The sequence below is a fragment of the Cottoperca gobio genome, chromosome 11 (genome assembly GCF_900634415.1).
Source record: "Cottoperca gobio chromosome 11, fCotGob3.1, whole genome shotgun sequence".
Taxonomy (NCBI): domain Eukaryota; kingdom Metazoa; phylum Chordata; class Actinopteri; order Perciformes; family Bovichtidae; genus Cottoperca; species Cottoperca gobio.
The window spans coordinates 21325711-21350121 of record NC_041365.1 but is presented as its reverse complement, the minus strand read 5'-3'; the positions used below and the strand labels follow the sequence as shown (position 1 = coordinate 21350121).

General features: G+C 43.7%; 1 protein-coding gene across 1 annotated transcript in view; it reads left to right on the top strand.

The window, feature by feature from the left end:
* The first annotated feature begins 1560 nt into the window (after window positions 1-1560).
* LOC115015775 (forkhead box protein O6-like) overlaps window positions 1561-24411 on the top strand; it is a 40475-nt gene continuing 17624 nt past the window's right edge. Inside the window, 1 exon segment of the mRNA XM_029443319.1 lies at window positions 1561-2488. Coding sequence (XP_029299179.1) covers window positions 1991-2488 — 498 coding nt within the window. The 5' untranslated portion in view covers window positions 1561-1990.

The window sequence follows — 24411 nt, the reverse complement described above, 5'->3', positions numbered from 1 at the left end:
ACCCCCACAAATAATCTCATGTGATTTTATCTTCATGCGGTTTTGATGGATAAGTTGAGAGAAGGTAGGAAGAAAAGTTCTAAGATTGAGAGGGAAAAACAACAAAAAACTAGAAAGAGGTCACTAGAGTTCAGATCTCCTGGGGGTACAGCCGGTGAGGAGTCAGAGACGGGAACCGGAGGGTCGCCGGTTCAAGGCCCCGGACCCCACGATGCTCCCCGGCCTGTATAGCAGCTGCACACTGCTCTTAATACGAGGATGCAGAGTCTACATTTCGCTGTGCATGTGTGACATAAATATGCAAATGAAAATAGTGCAAATTTGTAAAGCAGGTAGAACTTTAACATGTTGCAGATGTTATCAACACGATGATAAACAAATAAAGGCTGCAGCGTTTCTCCCCCAGTGTTGCATCTGCAGTGTGGACGAGGCTTTGAAACAGAAAGTACAAATAAATTGAACTGAATAAATGAAATATATATAAATATGGGCCTCATGAGCTCCGCTCAGACCTGGCTGCAGCTCAAAGTGTTCATTATAAACTTAGTTATTAGCAGCTGTACATGGAGCTTTACTTATGGATTACATTAGAAAATACATAAATGTTGACCAAAGGTAATTATGAATTATAAATACTACAAATCAAGGCTGCAGCCCAGGAAGCTGCCGGCTGCCTCATTAATCTAAACTACACAGAAACACTGAGCGTAACCTTCGGAAGGATTTACAAATGAAAAGTACGACTTCTTGCCTTTGGAGTTATTCCAGAACAGGGAGAGAGACAAACATTAGAAGTGACACGTTTCTTTGAAGAGGCTTGTAGTAACTGACATGATGTAGATCTATAGGTTATCAGATGACACAAAGCAGGGAAATAAAGTTAACATTTGTCTTTAATCAGTAAAATGTGAATTAAATCTTGTGAAAGAAATATGATGATAAACTTCAAGAATGTGATCGTATGTGTCTGTATATAAAACACTGCCTTTGGAAATTGTATTGTAGGGAATATCACCGCCTCCCCCCCCCCCCCTCCACACACACACACACACACACACACACACACACACACACACACACACCCTCCTCCTCCTCTGGAAACCTGTTCTGGAGGGAGTGACTTGATCCAGGCGGCGTCCAATTATATGGAAGCAGCACTTATTCCACTTTATTCCGGGCTACAGTTAAGTGGCTTGAAGCCTTCAGAGACACACAGGCTTGTAGTATAAAGGCAGAGCAATAGGCAGAGAGACGGTACCCATGTGACATGTGAACGGAAAGCCAAAGACAAAGGTAGAAATATCTACTCCACCAAGTGAGGCGTCTGGCGGCGTGCAGAGGAGACACAGAGGATGCTCCAAATCAAATCCATGAGGGCTTGTTTTTTTTCTCGTCTGGAAATGCACGGCTTCATATAAATGATTCATGAGAGCTGGCTTCTATTTCTAAAGGGAGTAATTGCGCTCGCAGTGAGTTTCAGCTGAAGCCAACCCATTCTGCAGAAAGACGCGAGTAAAGCTGGGAGAGAATTGTAAAGTCAGTTCATTTGGTGGAGTTTGATAAGCGTTGCTTTTCACCTGCACTGGAGCTCATCTGTGTGAAGGATCAACTGTTGCTGCAGCCGGAGCACAGAGACATTCTCCAAGTGTGTCTGCCTTTCATTATGGATGTTTGACCGTCACTTGGTCCTGCATGCAGCCACACAGCCGGTGTTGTTGCAATTAACATGGAAGAGAGACTGATACTGTTGTTGATGCCTCGGATACACCTTCATCTGCCCTGATGTGAAGCCACATTGTTGCACTGAGGAGAATGAGAATACCCCCCACCGCTGCCGGCTTTTTCATACTGGTTCATCATCTCTGTGTGTGAAACTAAACACATTTATTCTTCTGTCTTTGTATAAGGGACCTTTTTTTAAAAACTCTCTGACTGCTTTTTGTTATAGTGACCTTGCCCGATTTTGACATCCATTCAGCGGGGGCTCATCATGCTGATGATGATGAAGAACAGCGGCATGGATGCGCATCAGGTTGATATCGATTCGGAATTTGAGCCTCACAGTCGTTCGCGGTCGTGCACCTGGCCGCTGCCGTGTCCGGAGGATTTCCCCGGGGGAGAAGATGCGAGCCTGGGTCTGGCCCTGGCATCGGTCAAAGTGGAGCAGTACAACGTGCCTGCATGCCGCGCCGAGAGAAAAGGCGGCGCGCCGGCGGAGCTCAAGCACCCAGCCGGCGCCCCGGCCCCGGTCGTGGCCGCTCCTGCCTGCATGTCCGGGGCTGCGCTCGACGTGGCCGGCCAGCTGCGCAAAGCCAAGTCCTCTCGGCGAAACGCGTGGGGGAACCTGTCTTATGCAGACCTCATTACCCGTGCCATCGAGAGCACCCCGGAGAAGAGACTCACCCTGTCCCAAATTTACGACTGGATGGTTCGCTTTGTTCCTTATTTCAAGGATAAAGGCGACAGCAACAGTTCAGCCGGATGGAAGGTAGGCCACATGAAAGAATGTTCTCACACCACATGGTGAAGGTTTTAGTGGAGAAGCTGCACTATATTTAGCCTGAGTCTGTCTGCAGCATAACTCCTTTCCTGCATATTTGAAAGCCACATAATTGAGCCCTGGTTCCAGCAATTTATGTCAGTGGCGTGTCCCCATGTCACTCCACTACAGTGTGTGGAGGGCTGGCGAGTGGAGCTGGAAGAGGGTTCACTGGGTTCATCGTATTTAGGGATTGCATGTGCATATAGAAGAAGCCACACGGAGCCAAACTCCCCCTCTTCACGGTTCCCTTTGGATAGGCAACTATTACGCGCTGTGACGCATCGGCAGAGTGTCTGGTTTCGAGCCTATATTTCTTATCGGGTCAGCCGGGGGACAAAGTGTGCCTCCGGTCCGATTTGCAGCTCCACAACTCGTCACCCATGCCGCCGGTTGGGAGCTCAGGATAAACCGTTTGGAGCCCCCCCCCCTCCGCCCCCCCCTGTTATCCAGTGCGCGCACGTTGAATTACGCACAGGCTGTGTGCGAAAGCATGGCACAAGGCGAGGGGTTTAAAAGGACAATAACAAGAGATGATGACATGGGGTGTCACAGCAAACAGATGTAACTACAGATTATCCCTTAAATTCAAATTAATATGAGGTTAATCTAATAGATTGGTTGCTGTAATCTACTTAAATTTACCACCCATTCTGTGTGTGGGGATTAATGGTCTTTTGTTTCCAACCCTACACTGCAGCCCCCCCTCGCACGAGCCTTTATGTTTAACTAAGTTTAGACTCTTTTCAAAGCAGAGTAAATAAAGTCTGCTTTAAACTGCAGTTAAGTAAATTCTAAATAAATGTCATGAATCCAGAATTCACACGTAGACACTTGAAGTAACATTCGGAAAGGAGACAAACATTTGCTGCATGTTTTATGGAGTTTTGGTGCTGGGGGAGTTTTGGTGCTGGGGGAGTTTCATCAAAGGGCTCGATGGTCCATTAATGAATGGGAATCTCTCAAACACTGGATGTAAACTGGGACAGAACAGCCTCAATAAACCGCCTCTTGTTAAAGTCTAGCTTTAACATTTACTGCCATTGTTCCATCATGTGCTTGGAAAAGAGATGCAACATGTTTAAAGGGTCACTGCGTCCACTTTACTTTCACAAAGTTTCACCACACACACATTCATACTTTGAATTTAAGCAGTTTGTCTTTTAGTCACAAGTTTCCATCAAGAGCGTCGGGAACATTTCCAACACATCTACTTGGTTAGCATTTCAAAATAAACTTCCGTCTTCACAGGAAGTTCAGGTTTAGGCAACAACATTACTTTGTTTGACAAGATCTACGAACATTTGTCCAAATATTAACGTTGACTTTTAATTTCCCTCCGAACACGAACACGTCTCCTGCGTGAAAGTCTTTTGTTTGTTTGTTTCAAACTTTAAAGTTCCCTCCAGAGCCACACAAGACACAACACAGTTCAGTCAGCGTGTTCCCCTTTCAGATTCTGTTCGTGCGTTTGGAGTTGCGTTATACTTTCCCGCGTGTTTGAGCGCTCGTGACGCAGCGTCGCCACAGAAGGAATACAGAGCAGTGGGATTAACATGTCACACCGGCTGTGTGTTGATCCAGAACCCTTTCCTGTCATGCTATCGTTTCCTTACTGCCTTCTCTGATAAGTGCCATTGTCTCCCTCTCACACACAAGGTTCCTCCCGTGCGTTCCTCTGCCCCGCCATCTCATGTGGCTCCATCCCAGCCTCCAGTTGAGCAGCATTAAGACGCAGATTAATCTCAATAAAACCACCATTTGATTTGAGTCTGAGCGGAGCGGCAACAACCCCTGTCCAATCTTTATGGTATGGGGTTTTGAAAATTGGATTTAAAGCTGAGCTTAATTCCCGGAGTCGTGTTCGTGCCGCCCGGGGATGCCCAGCTTGATACCTGCTCTCCGTTCCAGCTTTGCGCGGACGCTGTGATTGGCTGGGCCTGACAGGGCAGCTGATTGGAGCAGAGGCTCCAAGTTGAGGTGAAAAACAACTTGATTCAATCATAATAACAGTCCTCAACAACAACAGAAAAAGGAGAGAGAGACTCACACATGCACGCACATGTTGGACTGTAACAGTTGGCAGCGGTTTTAATGAGATTCGAAGCACGGAGGTACAGAATCACTCAAACACACAGACTTGCATATAATATGTATACACACTCACATTCCTGTGTGTGTGTATGCTTAGATTGAACATTATTGATGAGGGAGAGGAAGAAGGGGGGGGGGGGGTATATATATGGATAGATGGCTGGATGGGATGAGTGGGAGGGAAACAACATCCAGTCTTGCTATTAAAAGCAGTCTTTAGGAGCTGTTGTGTAATCCTGTCTGAGAGCTGCTGCTCAATTCAGCCGCTGGGCTCTTTGTCTTCATCTGGGCCAGCAGCTTCTCCTGCCTCTTAATACCACACACACACACACACACACACACACACACACACACACACACTCACACACACACACACACACACACACACACACACACACACACACACACACACACACACACTGTACACACAACGTTGTGGAGTCACTCGCTTGTTTAAGTGTCAAGCGCTAAGACTACAGAGGTAGATTGGATTTCTTTCACACGCTCACATCACTTCTTTGTGAGCTGTGGTAGTGTATGGATTTCTGTGATCGTGGTCACACACACACACACACACACACACACACACACACACACACACATTTTCTCGCAGGCCTCCTCTGTGAACGAAGAGTCTAAAAAACGTATAAAAAGAGAGTTGAAGGTTTCAGTGAGAGTGTGTTTGGTGTTTAGTGAGCACACAGCTGGATCCATGACACTTTAACAACACTGCACGAGTTGTGTGAGAGTTGTGAGTGTGTAAACAGATGTTCTGATAGAGTCGTGTTGTTTAACGCAGACTCCATTTGCTTCAAGTCATTGAGACTTTTCTCTGGTGTTGATGCTTCGTTCATCGTTTCGCTTAAAAGCTTAAAAGACTTCCAGTTCAACAGTATTAATACACAAATAGTCCTTTTGTGGGTGAAGTGTTCCTTTAAGCATCACTCACCACGATGGCTATGTATGGATTCTCTAACTGTGTCTCAGTAATTGCAGTCAAGTGTTCGGGCCGTGTTTGTTATTGCATCTGAGGTGGGAGGCTGTGTTTGGTCGTGTGAAGTGAGTTCAGTTCTGTAGGTGGTCGTGGTGCTGCTGCTGATGGTGCGGGGGTAAATGCGCTCACACACAGATTGTTATGTTCATTTCACAAGTGTCTCTGCGTGGGAAAGGCTGTGCTGAGCTGTGGCCTGTCTGCAGGCTGTACTGTACACAGTCAGCAGCAGCAGCAGCAGCAGCAGCAGCAGCAGCAGCAGCAGGCAGGTAGGAGCTCACTGACTCCACCTGAAGGCTTCACAGAGCAGCATGTTGGAGGAACGTTGTGGGTGTGAGAGTGTTGTAATCAGACTGTGATACAATGAGCTCACAGCAAACACAGCAATGCACATGAGGATCGAGTATACTTCCATGTTTCTAGTCTTTAAACGACAACTTAACAAACGGTGTAATAAATTGTAATTTAATGAAGCTTAAAAAAGAAAACCTTTCCATTATTTTTCCAGCTTAGTCTCCAGAAACTTATATTCCCATTCAAGAAACTGCATTTCTTATGTTTTCAATCACAAGTGGGTCAAACAAACGCAGGACTTTTACCCAGAATGCAGTTTGTTTCCCGTATGAAAGTCAACATCGACTTATTTAAACGTAGGTCCGTAAGTTAAAGGACGTAACAAACTTTCTTATTTTAAGCTAAGCGATGATCTTTTATGAAACCTAACTAAATACTGCTGTTGCGTTCTTTTGTTTACGACGTTAGGCGTGTTTAAAGCGGCGTGATGCAGTTTGGTCGTATGGAAGTGTAATGTTCTTCCAACACCTGAGAGACGTTTGTAAGCATCACTTTAAGTTCCTAAATGTGAGTAATGCTCTTGAATGCAGCATCCTGGGATCACTTTGAAGCTCCACGTCCACACAAATGATAAATATTCCCTGCACTCAGCTCGACTACCTGACGGAACCCGATGGGCCCTTTTGGGGGTTTTGGATTCATTTTAAATGTAATTCATGAAGAAGATTCTCTTTGTCTCTCGGACTGAGCCAAACGTCTCATCCGTGTGTTTCAAGTGGATTCAAAATGTCCAGCTGGGAAGATGGAAAGAGATAACATGTCTGAAGATCTCCCTCCTCCACGTCTAAATATAAAACTGACACTTAAGTCAACTCTCTGCGACGAGCAGCACATTTCTTTCTTTGACATGTATGAATCGTCTACACTTGTACACGTCTGCATGTCTCCAGTCAAATATATCTATTTTACAAAACTTGAACTTTGATTTAGTTGTGAATATTTAATATGTAATAATTCACTCTTCACTGTTTGTGTCCAAAAAGACACAATATATATATATATATAAATAGGATAGTGAGATATAGAGAAAAGAGAGAGAAAGAGAGAGAGAGAGAAGAGAAAGAGATAGAGAGAGAGGGAGAGAGAGAGTAGAGCGAGAGAGAGAGAAATAGAGAGACGAGAGAGAGAAGAGAGAGAGAGGAAAGAGAGAGGGAGAGAGATAGAGAAAGAGAGAGAGAGAGAGAGAGAGAGAGAGAGAGAGAGAGAGAGAGAGAGAGAGGGAGAGAGAAAGAGAGAGAGAGGGGGAGAGAGAGGGAGAGAGGGAGAGAGAGAGAGGGGAGAGGGAGGGAGGGAAAGAGAGAGATAGGAAGGGAGAGAGTGAAGAGAGAGAGAGAGAGAGAGAGAGAGGGAGAGAAAGAGAGAGACAAAGAGAGAGAGAAAGAGAGAGAGAGGGGGAGAGAGAGGGAGAGAAAGAGAGAGAGAGAGAGGGAGAGAGAGAAAAGAGAGAGAGAGGGGGAGAGAGAGGGAGAGAGAGAGAGAGAGAGATGGATAGTGAATGGATATATATATTATAGAGCTATATGTATATTATAGGTATATCTCTATGATAGATTATATATATATTATATAGATAATTAATATATATATAATATATATAAGAGATATAATAGTTGATATATAATTTATATATATATATTAAATATATATTTATATTATAGAATAAATATATATTTTATATATATAGTAAATATATATATATATATATATAAATATATATATAGCTATATATATAACTATATATATATATATATATATTTATATATATATATATATAAAATATATATTTATTGATATATATAAATATATATATATTATATATATATATATATATATATATATACATATTTATATATATATTAAATATATATATAGTTTGTATATATATTTATATAAATATATATATATATATATTTATATATATAAATATATGTATAAATATATATATTTATATATGAGGTGAAAACAGTTTTAATTTCAATTCAGGCCTATAAATGATCAGCCGGACTTTATGTTGGTTTACCTTCTTGTTGATTACTGAGAGCAGAAGTGGATCTTTACCTCTAATATGATTCTAATCTGCCCGTAATGCATCACAATACACTTCACGTAAAGTGTTCCCGCCCACGCTGATGGCCGTCACCTTGCTCCGCTGAGATTCTACTTGCAGGAGACGGAGAAGTAGAAGAGGATGCACGGCGCAGAGAGAGAGAGAGAGAGAGAGAGAGAGCGAGAGAGAGACAGAGGGAGATTTTGAAGAACAAGGTATTATTTGTCCTGCCAATAAAACCTTTTTTGAATTGGATTCAGAATTGAGTGGGAGATAGAAAGAGGCGGAAAGAGAAAAGATAGAGCGAGTGCGAGCGTGGTGGCGGTGGCCCCTGCTGCTGAGCACATTGATAGCAGCCTTAATGCCTGTGATGCTGCAGCGCCAGCCGAGACAGAGGGGAATTGGTTGGAGATGGTGGAACAGGCTTAGAGGGTTCTGTGTGCCAGCCGGCCTGGCGCTGGCTCAACAGAGAGCCCTCTGCACTGCTACACAGTTATTGTTATTATCACAAAGGCGCAGCAGAAGGAGAGGCAGCTCTCGAGATGGCAGGCTTGGCGCTGGGTTAACCGGGGGCGGGGAATGGGAAGAGGAATTTGGAAAGCAAAGGGGGCTGGTTGTTGAATCTGAAACTAAAACTCATCTGATGAGTCCTGTGAATGGAGAGGAAACAGTTGGGAAGAGTCGTTGAGGGCCTGAATGGAAAGGAGGCCACGCCGAGACGGACAGATTTTGATCCGAGCGGATGAGTTGGTGCCGAGCTACAGAAGGCTTTTGAAAAGATCGCGGGCACGAATCACTTCAATCTGGAGAAGGGCTGGGATGTAAACAAGGGATGCACCGGCAGTGGAGGCGGGGTGTTCTCTCCTTAAATGAGTCATAGTGGTTGGAAGGGAACATAATATTCTCGCCCTCAGCCCTCGCACTTCAATCACTTGGAATAAATCAGCTGGAATAAAACGTTGAGTAACTCTCCACAGACGGAAATTCCAGAGAGGAAACCGAGTCCAGACACACAACAGTCAGTCAGGGAGGCGGATCTTTGGGAACCGTGCCTGCTGGTGTGTCGTAAAATGTCGGCCCAGCAGCACACGCACACACACACACACACACACACGCGCACACACACTCTCTCTCCGCGTTGTCCACCAGACCTCCTGGCTTCAGAACGTTCTGGTGTTCTGGCTCCGGACGACGAGCAGAGCGGGCGTCAGAAAAACATTCAGTCCTCTGTCACACTGTGACTCTGGAACAGGTCAGCACGCACAGCTGCTCCACGGCTCACCAGCCCCCACGCTGCTCTGCTACAAATCACACGTTTACATCAGAGAGCTGCAGCCGTTGGTTTCCATTCATTTCTGTATTTGATATTAAAACCTGATTACATGAACTCCTTATGTTCTGTATCGCTGCTCGAAGGGAAATCAATGCATCAAAAACTGTAAAGCGTGCATTTCAAAATGATTCTCTCAATGAATGATCATTAAATAGTGAAAGAAGTCCAACGTGACGTCTTGTTTGTCACTTTAATCTGATATAAAAGCAGGAAATCTCCACATTTGAGGCCGGAAACATAATTTTCTGACATTTTCCGCATCGATTATCAAAATAGTTGTCGCTTATTTACCGTCGCAGCTGCAGAAGGAAAGCTGTGAGAAGGTTTCTGTGTCTTCAACTCTTCATATTTCTGCTTTGATGAACTTCTCAAACTGCGAGCGACAATGTGAAACACGCACGGAAACAATTAGATTTCACATTTTGAGATAACCTTGGACGCTACACGTGACATTCGGAGTTATTTTTGAAATACAGCCGTCGAAACATCCATGAAGTCACAGCCGCAGCAGCCTGATCAGATCCCACTGGAACCACACACATCATGTACTCACGCATCTGAAACTGCACTAAATGTTAATGTGATTAATGACACAGTTGCTTCATAAAGTATTAAACCCTCTAACTTTCTGCACATTGTACTCATTATGCTATGCACCAAATCTCAATAAATCATGGTGCACTCACAGTGTGTTTATTATGGGCTGTTTGATGCCTAATAACGCCTGATGAGCACCACTTCAAGTAAAGTGTTGCCCTTATTCTTTACTGCAAATGGGATTAGTTTCTGAGTTCCTACACACGCTGAAATGGGTTTGATAGAGGTTTGTATGGATCTGAAGATTCTCTGTGTGTGTGTGCATCTGCTCTTGTTGTTGTGTAGCTGGGCCTGATGGGAGTCCAGGTCCGGGGGGTACAGCTCTAGTTAATAATTCAGATGAGGCTCATTATCAAGGCAGCGCAGATCTCTCTCTGATTCCACCTTAATTGCAGGCAGGATGTGCCTCTCAGACACTCTCAAAGTCACTCCTCCTCCTGTCTGCAGCTGCAAATGACTACCACTCACACACACACACACACATGCACACACTCACACACACACACACACACACACACACACACACACACACACACACACACACACGCTGATCTCCCCTCTTGCAGACCTCACCTCCTGCAGCAGCTCCCCTCACGGAGGTGTCTTTGCGTGTGCAGGTGAATGGACAGACGAGTGGATAAATCCCACTCAGAGCTTGTGACTATCAGAGCATCGTCTTCGAGGCCGGGCATGTGCTCCTATTATGAGTCACTTACATTTTTAATCAGATCTTCACGAGGGCTTTCTCCTTTTGGAGGGCTCAGCAAACGAAGATTGATGGGAGGTAATCAGTCGGAGGACAGCGGCGCTGTGATTAATGCTGCTGCAGAGTGGACCTCTCAGCGCCACGCTGGACGACCTGGATCGCGGCTTTTCAACCCCAAATGTTTCAGCAGAATTATGTAAAATCAAAAGCGCTGCTGCTGCTCGACCAGCAGTCTCAGAGTCCTGTAGCGTTTAAATCACGGCCTCGTGTTTCATTGCGAAGCTGCGTCTCTCTCACAGGTGATGCAGTCACACACAACACCTTGCATCGTCTACCAACGTGTAGAGATCTTACAGGTGTGTGATGTATGTGAATAACAACGCTTTCCTGTGTCCGTCCTGCTGCCTGTATTTCTACCCAGCGTTTTGTCCAGGTGAAGCGTGCGGGACGCTACAGGATCGTCGGGTGTTGATGTTGAGCAGACAGAATGTTTTCACATGATCACATGACGACGGGACTTGTAGCCTGGTGGTCTTCTTCACAAGGACGTTGTGTTTGTTTGTCAGCAGACAGAAAACTACGACTTTCATGAAAACTTGGTGGATGGGTCCAATACATGTGGAGCAGATCCACAGGGCGCATTCACACATTATAGTTCACGTACAGGAAGCCTCGCACAGCAATTTAGCAGCACTGAGTGGTCAAATCTCAAGAATATCTGGCATTTAGGAGGCTGAAACTTTTGGTGAATCGGACCTGAAACAGTAAAAAGTCAATAAAAGAAGCTTTCAGAGTGTCTACAGCAGCATGTGAGATATGAAAAGCAACATTACAACACATTTGCACATTGGACGATGCTGAAGAGGTTAAATGTCTGGAGGGAAACGAACGGTTGCAGTCGGTAAAGAACAACAAGGCAGATGAGTAAAAAGCTCTCCATCATGCTACAGAACTATCAATCACCCTTAATGCGTATTGTTCTCAGTCGTGTTCAGGTGATGTTCAGCATCAATCAAGTCACATTCATCTTCTGGCAATTTAATCCATTTTCATTAAAGACGTCTGTAATTGCACTTTGATCATAGTTGATAAAAGCCAGTTGAAAATTAAAGCCATCAGATTCTCAAGAGCCGGCTCATTGGCTGCTCGCTGTCTTTGTTCAAAAGTGTGCTGAAGCAGTCGCTCCACTGGAAGGTGTCTGCTAACGATGTGGAGTCGGGCCCAGACACAGGGAAAGAACATGCGTACTGTCTACTGTCAGCACAAAGAAGGGTCAGCGAAGAGGATCCCGCCTCATGAATATTCATCAGTCTAACGGCATACTTGGACAAATTACAATAAAAGCCTTTCAAGCCGGAGACGAGTGGAAATAATTTACCATCTAGTCGTTTTGGAGATTATTAATCAAACACTATTAAATCCCAGCTAAACAGATTTACATTATGGAATGTACAGATCGTATACTGTGTGTGTGTGTGTGTGTGTGTGTGTGTGTGTGTGTGTGTGTGTGTGTGTGTGTGTGTGTGTGTGTGTGATGGCTTGTTGAGGGCGGTCCAGGAGGCAGGCAGAGGTTAGAAGCGTAAGACGGCCGCTCGCTGGATTTCTGTGTCAGTTTGATGAAAATAGGTCAGGATTCAGAGCTGGGCGTTTAGCATTCTGCCCATGTGATGGCTGACGCCGAGCCTGACGGCAGCTAGCCTCGAATAAACTCCACACTCTTTCTGTCCCCCCCCCCCCCCCCCCCCCCCTCCGCCCCCGCCCCCGCTTCACCCTTTGTCCCACCCCCTTCCCCATTCCTCTGTAATCTAAACTCCGTCCTGTCATCCTCTATCTCTCTGCCGCGGCTCGCATCGCATTCAAGCGCACGTAAAATAAATTGTAATCTGTGGCTGTAGATGAAGGAAATTGCCCTTAAATCCACAATAGTCTGCGTCTGGTGGAATTCATTAGATTTAGATGTTCTTTTGAGTATTGTAGTCCCGCCTTCCAGAGAGAAAATAGATGTGCTGCAAAGTTTTATGAGGATAATATTTCAACCGTGGCCGGCGGTGACCTAGCTTAGCATAAGGTCTACAGTATGTTTGGTCACCACGAGAAAGGCCTGATTTATTATTCCCTCGTCTCCCCACCGCCACGCTTTAAGAAATACTCTCTTAAAGGTGAATTCACTTACAGATGAAGCAGCTCGATGTTGAGTTACATCTCTCACTCCTCTGGCGTGTGGAGAGATGCACACACACACACACACACACACACACAGAGTAAACATACAGCTAACAACACGAGAAGTGGAAAGACTGCGGCGAGGTCAATTCTGTTGATCCGAGTCCAATTAGATTACCAAACATTAAATACAATATAATATTATATTACATTATACGGCTTTAAGTCTCGACATGTTGATTTATCTTCATTTCTTTTCCTCTTCTGTCACCGCCTGGCTTCATTGTGTACACATGGATAATGAATAATAACATCTGAAGGGCAGATAAAGCCCATAAAACTAAAATATCCTCTAATCTTAAAAACAAAGAGGTGCGACAGTAATTAAAATCATTATGTTAAATCTAATACATGACATTTATATAAGAATTCATTTACGTGAAGTTTTCTGAATTATTTCCTGCTCGAAAGAAGCAGGACCCCATCCCACCAGGAGAAACTCGAGCTGATCTCCAGATCATAAACATGCTGTTTGCACCGTCCGGCATGTTCTCAAGTCCCAAATTCACTCCATGTCGATTGTTTTTGGGGATTTGATTTATGCAGATTTGTTGGGAATCTGCACCACGAAAGGTACAACATGACCTAAAGTGTAGTCCTTGTCTCGTAGAGGAGACTCCTTCAAAACAATTTGTCCATCATTGTTTATGACATCAACTCAGGAAGTTCTGAAGTTCAAAATCTTCGCTGACTTTCCCAGTCGGGAACTAATTCCTCCGATTATTTCGACACCACTTGAATGCAGCGCAAATGCCCTTTCTCACAATGTTAACGAAAGTGAAAAATAATTTACGTATCGTGATTCAGATCTGCTCCAAAATGTGAAGAGTTCTTCCTTGGCCCGTGCTGCACCCTCCCACCAAGTTTCCTGAACATCGGGTCAGAAGTTCTTCCTCAGCCGAGCTGGAAACAGGACCTCCTCGTCATCCTGTCAACTCGCCGGTTAAAGTCGCTGTTACTCTTACTGAAGTATATAAAGTGAAAGTTTCACTGTGTTCATTCCCTGCAAAGTCTTATGTGTCCCGTACGTGTCCCCTCCTTTGTCGGCCTCTACCTTGTAACTGATTTATCGGCCTCTGAAAGTCTGACTTCGTCAAATCCTTGATGGCGCTCGTCATATATACCGTCTTTGATGAGTGCCAGCGGAGTCGATGTGTGGATTTAATAGCGGCATTAATCTGCCTGTTTAATAGTGTTGTTGAGTGGAAGGTGGTCACCACAAGATGCAGCACTAAAAGATGAGTTATGGGCCCTGCCGGCGAACGATGAAAGGGCAAAATGCAAAACAGTTGAGGTGTGGGGGGAATTGAACAAGGTCTTCAGTGTACACAAGAGGACGGGGAGACCACAGCTAGCTACTCAGCGTGGCGTGAAGTCAAAACATCGCGCTGTCAGAGTTGGCAGCGGCTTGTCATCCGTCGCTAAATACGAGCATGAAGCGATGTTTTATTTGTTAGCACGTTTAGCGCTTCTGCTAATTTACAGATAACGCTTGATGATTGATTCTCATGTGACGTTTCATCAGGTTGTGTTTCTGTTCGGATAATGAGCCGGCTGAAACATCTAAACATCGTAACTAAATACTTTATTTAACGCTACTTTATGTTTCTATTCCACTACATGTCAGAAGTATTTACTACTTTACTACCTGATCAACCTGCTATAACATTAAAATGCTGTTTCCACCTTAAAGTATCTGTGATAATAATCCAGAAATATAATGTATTAATTAAGTACTTTTACCTTCGACTATTTAATGCTAATACTTTTGTACTTTTACATGTCTTGAAGTATTGTTGGATGATATATTGTCCCAGAAATAATTGCGATAAACGATATTATTGTCATTTTAGGACCATTTTATGCTACTGATTTAATAATAATAATAATAATAATAATAGAAAAAATAAATTAAAAAAATACACTAAAAAATACAATAATAATAAATAAAAAAAACCAATTAGAATTAAAGAAATATAAAAAAAAATACAATAATAATAAAAGAAAACATATTTTAATTAAAAAAATAGAAAAAAACAATAATAATAATAATAATAATAATAATAATAAGAAAATAATTATATAATAATAAATAAATATAAAAATAAATACAATAATAATAATAATATAAAGGGCACCCTTTAAATAGCAGCGCATTTTTAATTCTTAAGAATATTCTGAAATTAGAGTTGGAATATGAAACTAAATAAATACAAACAGTTAAATAAAACTTCACAACCAAATAAATAAGATGGACGCTCATGCTCTGTTAACTAAAATGTGCAAAGGTCAGAAGAGATGGTCGAGGTCATGTCAATAAGCGTATTGACATAATTATTTTGACAGCACTAGTTGTTGCTACTTTAACTTTAACGTAAGTAAAATGTTTGTACTTTACTTTATTCTACTTTCTACTTCACTATTGTGTCATGGTCAGTAATACACCGCCTGGTTGTTGGTGCTGGACCCATGCTAGGGACTAAAGGTCAGGAAATCTCTGCTGCTGGATTTAGATCATTCTTTCTGTAGTTTGTCTTCAAGTCCCACAACTTTATGAAAGGACAAAGCAAATTGCTAAAGTTCCCCTTTAAGTCACATCGTGAATCAGCTACTTGAGTATTGTTGTATTGTTGTATTGTTGTATTGTGATGTTGCAATAAGTCCACAGCTGGTGCAGTTTAAATGACTGAACATTTGTTGATGCTTCAGTTTTAATGCCCGATGATAAATACTGTATCAGAAGCTTTATGATTCCTGACAATCATCAAAAGAAACACTGTGAATCTGCAGCTTCACTCTGGATGTATTGACAGATGTGACGGCAGCTGAAGGCTGCAGTCATGAAGCTGATGGAGGACAGAGGAGGACAGGATGGTGGTGTAGTGGTGTGGTTGCGTGACTGAGCAGTGCACAGGCCTATCTCTGTGTCTGTAATTCTCCGAAGACGGATATTAAAGACGCAGCGCTGAGGCCTTCTCCCCGCTCTGTCCCTGCACTCCCTCTCTCTCCCTTCCCCTCTCCGTCTCTGCTAATGATCTGCTCCGCCTGTCGCTGCCTGGCTGACTGATGCCCACTGACAGCCCCACTCATGCGGAAAGGCTGCACCCCTCCTCCCCTTCACACACACACACACACACACACACACACGCACACACACACGCACACACACACACACACACAGTGTAATGAACTCCTACACATCCCAACACTGCGTATTTACTATGCACGTGTGACACACATGCACCATGCACGCCAACTTGCGTAAGCACTCACGGCGAGATAGATAGATCTACACAAACAAATCACGCCCATTTGTTCAGTCACATGTCAACACACATACATGTAGAGCCGATGACAGACGCACAAATAGACCACACAGTATACGTTATCCGCAGAGAGTGCTCATCCTGCTCTCTACTGCATCAGCTGACTTACCATTCATGCATCTTTATGCAAACGACAACATATAGGCTGAAGGGAAGCGGCAGGTTTCAGGGACGTCTCTGCAGCGTCGCAAAATAGTTTTTTGCTTGCTTGAGGCAGAAAACTTTTTCTGTTGATAAAGAAGTGATGTAATAAATAGAGATGTGGATGTATTAGTCACATGAATAATGATGACACAATAAGCTTGGTGAATAAGTCTCATGGTGAGGACATGATGTGACACGAGACGATAGTTGTTCTGATTACATTTAGTTTAAATATATCTAAGTGTGTGTGTTCGTGACGAAACAGTCAACAGTTAATAACAAGGCATTTTCAGGCAAACACTCCAAACATCTACTGATCCCAGATTCTTAAATGTGAAGACACTTTTCTCCACTTGTATCGCAGATAGAAAACATTTGGCTTTAGGGCTTTGGATTGAACACAACAAAAGTTCTGGGAACTTGTGTTGAGCATTGTTTCCTTATTTTGTGAATCTGTAATGGTTCGACTTAAGCAGTGTATTAACATTTAATAAATAATATAATACAACACAGTATTAAATGATTTAAAGTGTCTTGTGTCAAGAATGCGGAAGTGCATTCTCCTAATGACCAGCAGGGGGCGCTGAAAGAAGTCTGGTTGTATAGAAGTCTATGAGAAAATGTTTCTTCTTCTCTCGTGATTTATTTCCTCAGTCACATTTTCCTGATGAGTTTATGTCTCAGTCTGTAGTTTCAAGTCTTCTTCAACATGATGTTCATTTAGTAACTTCTGGAAACATTTAGAGTAAAATAGATATAAAGCAGCGTCTGCTTTAGGGCGGGGCTACCTGTGATTGACAGGTTGTCCTGTTTGGCTGTTGTCAGTGCTTGTCTAACAACTTTAACCCTCTCACAGTGTTTCACTCCATGAAAGTTAACTGAAACATTTATTTGGCTAAACATGACTTGTTCAGAGGTCGGTTGTTTTATGCTCCACCTCCTGGGACCAAAAACCAAGATGGCGACGGCCAAAAAAACTAACGCAAGGCTTCAAAACCGTAATCGGTTACTACATCCACTTCTTAAATACAGCGTATCAATAACGTACAGTACTAGCTCTGATCTTATCTTGTAGCGACGCCACATATTTCTGCATTCAGAAAAAAACCTGATTTATTCGCTTCAACTTTTTCACATTTTGTTTTTGCGTCTTTTCTCCCGACGCCTGAATGCAGCGATGCAGCTTTGCATATTATCGCTTTTGATTGCCAACACTAATCCAAACCTTTCTAAGAGCTGCTGGTAGGTGAGATCTTGCAGCCAATACTAAATGTATTCATGCACACATTATCTGAGATGAGGCAGAAAACACTCCAGTGGTGCTCAGAAATAAATCGTCGCCACTTCACATATTTAGCAACACCTCCAAATTGCAGCTTGTGGATATAGCCTACTTCCTCAATAAAATAATAACTGAAAATCTTTCTATTCTTTTCATTAGAGCGTGCTCAAACATTAGCTCGGTATTCTCCTGCTGCTCTTGCTCCTAATTACTAATTGGCCCTTACTAATAATAAACCGTCATGCATATGGAAATCTGATCAAAATAGCTTATTTGAACCAATTCAGGGTAATGTATTCCCCCAGACATCCAGTGTGGCATTGATCAGCTCTGTAATCAATCCATTATATATCTGACTTTTCATAAAATACCAATTTACCCAATGTGCTGGGCTCAGTCCCGCCTCAGCATCTCCCATCAGCGCCTCGCCAGGGGAGTTTCAGGAAGGTAGGAAATTAGGTCAGTAAGCAACACTGTGATGCAGGGCGACACCCCTGGGCTCCCCTCAGTCCCCACCTGCGCACGGCCCACAATCCCCCAGCTGATGGCTCAGCCCAGCCATTACACTCAGCCGGGGTTACGCAAGGCTCTGCGAGGCCTGCCGGCTCTGGCAGAGATTAGTCTGAGAGACACGGCCAGGTACTTCACTGCTGCACCACATATCTGGGCCGGAGACCAACGACAGAGTTACAGAGGAGAGCACAGCATGCTGTACTTATTTACAGTCAGACTGGAATACTCTGGAACACTTTAAGGGTTTTTATGTTGTAACTAATGGCTTTATTAAATCATTTACTAATACTTTACAGATCACTCTAAGGAAAAGATTAAAATAATGTTTATTATGTAACTTAAGAACGCCGAGTTAGTTAAGTATATAACTTAAATAAACAAGTCATCGTTGACTTTTGGTTTCCTGTTTGTTTATACTACATCTCCCATCTTCCTTAGAGGCAGCGCTGCTCGTCCTGGTCACCATGACGTGGGTCACACATGAAGTTCAGTGCATTATGAATAAGACCCGCCTGATCATTTATAAGCCGTTACTAACTGCACAGTTGGATTCTGAAACTTCTCTCTGCTGGGGAGTCATTAATAGCCGAGTCATTTATAAATGCTCTTGAGTTTTCCTACTTTTAATAAGCCATCAACTGCAGTTATACATCATAATAAGTAATTAATAAAGGGTAATAAACCATAGATTCTGCAGTTACTTAGGTTAATAAAATAATTATCTTCTCACTTCCTAATAGGCCAGAGTCAGTGCGAAGACGTGAAGCTTTAAGAGATGATTAATCATTAATGCAGCCGTCAGAGACACTTTATAAGCCTTTTTAATAGGTAGCTTTTTAGAAAGTAGTACTGAATATTGTATTACGCATATTGGATGTTTTAAAAATGTCTATATAAGTCAGTCTCTTACACATTCACACATCATCAAAATAATCACAAGCTTCATCACCAGGTCAAAATTAAAATGTGTCCAACACTCATACATACTTTGCGTTTAGTGCTAATTAGCATACTAGCATGCTAAACTAAAGTTGTGACCACGATACACAATATGTCTGCTGAACATTAGCATGTTAGCATTGCCATGGTAAACATGACGTTAGCATTTCGTACGATCTGCTGTAGACTCTTCTTTTGTAATCCTTCTTTTTTACAGTTATTGAAACTCCAGACACTTTGTCATTAAACAAAAACACACGATGAAGTTTTACTAAACATGTTTTATTTTGATGGTCTCAGGTGGTGACTGGCAGCATGTTGGGAGTCAGGAGAAGAATAGAAGCGACTTCCTGCCGCACCTTCTGCCCTTCAAACACACACAATTCTAACTGTGAATAAAAGCTGTTAGTAAAGATTGACACACACCAAAAACACACCAACGAAAGCACAAAAAACATTTACATTTCTGCTTCAATTGACACGACGATTTCAAACTTTGCACGTCGGACCGTCGAGAACTGTGAAGTTACTTCAGTTCAAGAAAACGCGACAGCGCTTAGATGTGCGAGAGGAAGAACTTCAAGCCTCTAATGAAGTTTCTCGCCGACTCTTTGAAAGACTGAAAGCTCTGTTATACTCCACCCCTCAGCTACCAGCTTGACCCCCCCCCCCCTTCACTCACACATGCACACACACACATGTGCAGACACTCAAACGCACACAAAAAACACACATTCCAGCATCCCCATTAGCAATTCATGAGCAGTGTCTCATTAGACTTTAAGTTTTACCATAGGCCTCTGAAGTATATGGCTGGAGCAGCTATTAATATTTCATAGAGGAGCTAAAAACGAAGTCGACCCGCTTCCGCTACAAAGTGACTCGCGCTCCTCTTTTTCTCCTCTTCTTCTACTTCTCTTTTACCCCCTCTCTTCCCTGTCGTTAGACTGTTTCTCTCTTCCCTTCTCCTCGCTGTTCGCTCCTCCGCCGCCGCTTTCTCTCTTCAGTTTCCTCGCTTCCGATCCTTCTCTGCCATACAGACGTTAACTCAAACTGACTTAATTGGGCTGTCTTTGTTCTGGGAAATGTGGGCATACCTTCCCCTTCTCCCCAGCAAAGAGAGAAAAGAGAAGTAGAAAGTGAAGAGGGGAGGGAAACGACAGAGGAGGAGGGAAACGATGGAGGAGAAACCTGAGTGAACCCCGATTGCTCTACGAGTACTCCCTGTGCCATGCTCGGATTAGGCGGGGGGTTGCTCAAGGGTGGGAGGGGGGGATGGGATGGGATAACGGGAGTGTGTGTGTGGAGAGAAAGATGGGGAGGGGAGTCTCCAGGGTTCATGGGGGTGTCTGTCAGACTGGCAGACAGGAGTGCTGCCCCCGAAACAAACCCATGCATGAATAAGTCAATAAAGCCATGTCTGTGCAGTGTGTGTGTGTGTGTGTGTGTGTGTGTGTGTGTGTGTGTGTGTGTGTGTGTGTGTGTGTGTGTGTGTGTGTGTGTGTGTGTGTGTGTGGAGGAGAGAATCAGATGAGGATGAGGGTGATGATGAGGCTTCTTGTTTCCCAGCGTCTGTGACAATGAGACAGACGCCACATTCCCTCCCAATGAGAAACAGACTGAGAGACAGAAAGAGAGGAAGAGTGATCAAAACCAGAGTCAGTGAAGGGGGGGGGGGGGCGCTTTGAATTGGTTGGGACAGTTACAGCATGCTTGCACGTTGCACGAAATCGCTTGGAAGCAAAAGTATTTGGGAGTATACTCTGCGTGTGTGTTTGGGCCTCAAACCACGATGAACCCAGCTGAACCCGACTGGTACCGCCGAACGTGAGATCAGAACTCAAAGCAGAGGCTCTGGTTCTGTCATTCCTCCTTTCACACACAAAGACATACGCTTTGTTCGGGTTGATAAAGATTTTATAATTGCTTCTAATATTCCTCACACAGCCAAAAGTATGTAGAAATCCACAAGTGACAGCGATATGTGATCGTTGTTCAGATAGATTCATTGGATTTGCTCCCAATTCAGCCACAAGAGCATTAAAGAGGTCCGACACTGATGCTGGGTGATAATCTAGTTCGTCCCAAAGGTGTTTGTGCAGACCGGTCAACTTCTTCCACACAAAGCTGTCTGGATGGTCGATGTGAACTCTTTCAAACCTTTCCTAACAATAACCACCTGGAGAGAATCGCAGATCGAGGATTAAAAACTGGGAAAAGTGTTTTTGTGCATGTCCACATTGAAGTAGGTAAAGGAACAAACACAAGACGTCGCCACAAAGTCAGAAACACATTTATTTATTCATCATTTCCCTTCATTTGAACTCAGGGGCCCGAAATATGAACAAGAGCCCCACACAAAAGCCAGACCACTTTTCCGATCTGAACTGGCCTGTTGAAACAGTCAGTAATCCAAGTTGAGTTGTGTCAGTAGGAGTTGTAGAATTACCAATTTTCTTGCTATTGTATGTCAGAATAGTTTTGCAGTCTCTGCATGATACATTGTCAGTGTGGAGTTCTGCACAGGCCGAAAACTGAGACTCAAACCCGCGTCGCTGAGACCCAAGAATGTACTTTCTTCTTGCTTTACTTCACTTATAGTCAGAGAGTGAAACTGAGAACTTCATGTTGAAACTACTTTTGAAAATGTCCAGAGTTTTAACAAAACAGCAGCGTGAATCTGACCCAAACATCAATATCCTCTGGGAATCCATGGGTTTGGTTCATTTAACTCTAAGTTGGGTTTCTTTGAAACAAGGCCCTGATGTTTGCACAATTCCTTCTTCCCCAAATCATTACAGATCGCACGAATCTTCCATTTACTATCATGTTTTTGATTCATGCAAACCATTCCTGACTATTAGCTCTGTTGCATGAGCTCACCAGGCGAATGCAACGTGTTGGCTGCACACTGTTTCACGTCACTTTTCCGTTTTCCAACTGAGCATTAAATATCTACATGAAACACAGAACACACCGGCCAGGTATCCACAAATTGTATTCCTATTAGAGGATTCTGTGGAGCACAATTTACATCCAGTGCAGGAAGTTAGTTGCCAAACGTTACCCTTTACCCTAACCCTTTTGCTTTACCTTAAACTTACCCTGCTTTTCACGCACGTATATTGTAAAAATAATTATTTTAAATATGTTGCCACTGAAAGTAGCCTGCAGAGTCTTCTGACAATAGGGTTGGACAGACATGGATTGACCTGACCCGAACCTGATCCCAGAGCTAACACTTTGTCGTGAGCGGCGAGGTTCAGTTCGGATCACAGAACTCCAGAGGGGGTTGAGGGCGGGGAGAGGTAAGCGCTTTAGGTGTTAATATGTTGAAACTCTGCAATCATAGCTCCCTCGACACACATGTGCTCCTCAATGTGACGAACCAGTCCGAGGCAATGAAAGAAATGATTTAATAAGAGCCAATGAAGTCAGAGAGAGAGAAACAGAGGGAAAGATGTGGGGAGGAGGGAGAGGGGGCGACACAGAAAGAGAAATGGAGCATGGAAACAATTCAGTGTCCTTGGAAACCAATAAGGCTCATTTGAATGTGAGACTAAGGACTTCTTCTCTCTTGGTTCGCCTCGTATGACCTCCTCCTCGCCCTTCTTCTACGCTCTGCAATCAGTTTAATCTCCCTCCGCTCATCCCTCCCAGACGCTCTCCCTCGCTCTCTTTTCTCTCCCTCCCATCCGTCGTTCGATACCGCTCACTCCCAGCAAGGCAGATTTCTTTCCATGACGGATGGGCTCTGTGAGCAGTCGCCCAAAAGCTCTGTCAGATCTTCTGCTCGCGTAGTAAAAAAGCTGAGAGGCTTGCGGTTCACTTGGGGACATGCGTGGCATTACGGGGCGGGGGAGTGAGGGGTACTTAGCGTCACTCTGGCGTCTTTGTCAACGCCTGGTTCTAGTTGTGGTCTGCGAGGCATCGACCATGTTAGCCATGGGAAAGCTGCTGCATGCACATTCAAAAGAAGAGAGAGGGGGGGGGGGGGAGGTCTTTGTTTTTTCAAGGTCTCCCTCTTTTCCTGCTCTCACCCCATCAATTTTACCCGCACATTATTCCTACAGGCTCCAACGAGCCCGCTGCCTCGCAGGCATCTTTACAAGTCCTCCTCTTTCAACATCTTAACCATAACCCCCTCCAGCCTTTCTCTCCTCGCTCCGTTCTGCCCTCACTCTTCCTCCCGTCTCTCTTTCTCTCTGTCTACGATGGTCATGTCTCATGGGGGAGACAGTTGGCAGGATGCAGGCTTGCTGCCATGGCAACAGGAACCCTCCCTCTCCCTAAGGTCTCCTTAGCAACTAGTAGCTTGGCATTGTAGTAATGAGCCGGCCGAGCATGCCATACTAGCGAAGCACGAGATGTGTGTGTGTGTGTGTGTGTGTGTGTGTGTGTGGCTTTGTCTTTGTAAGGGTGCTGTGCACACTGTCAGAGTGGGGTTTGACCTCTGCTGTGATAATACGACAGGATTAGAAGTTCTGTTAAAGTTATGATTTGTGAATATTATAATAATTTACACACATTGCATCCTCTAAGTGGAAATGTATCGTGGAAGAGTGACAGTCCACACACCACACAGAGAAGAGCTTTTGATATTGGCGTACTTGAAAAGAGCACATCTGATGAGAGACGTGTTTGTCTTTAAAGAAATGTGAGTTCTCAAAACGTGCGACTGTGAATTGGCAAAAAAGAATAAATCAAAAGTCACATGATTTTTTGAAAAGTGTATTCAAAGCAGAAAAGAATCCTGATTGAATCAAAGGATACGATGAAGTGTTCGTCGTAGTCGTTGAGCGGATGTTCTTCTCACACATTCCTGTCTAACTTTGGTATTTGAGTGTCGGCCCCAAAGCAGGTATCAGGTTACAGAGAAGCAATTAAAGATTACGCTAATGATGATCCATTACGAACAGAGACACGCCGCCAAGGTTGCAGTGAATTATGATCCAAACAGATCTGTGTTTGTATTTTGTTTTGATAAATGTTGCTATCAGAGGTCACTGGGAGGATTCCGGTGATTTACTCGACTCTCCGATTAGTTTAGAGATTAAAACACGTTGGATGTTGTGCTTGTGGAGGCTGTTTACAGCAAGTCAGAGCTTTTCAGGCCGGATTAGAAAGGGGCCGAGATTTTCCTCAATTTCTTTTGCCATTGCCGCAAAAAGTGTGGATGAGATTGATGCAGCTTGTCAAACAGAAACAACTCAACACTCACTTATGTGTGTTAAAGAGTGTTGGTCTCTGTAATCATTCGTCCTTCCCATACTGTGAAGCGATACCCTCGTAAAGAGACTACAATGTGAGAAATGGGGACAAG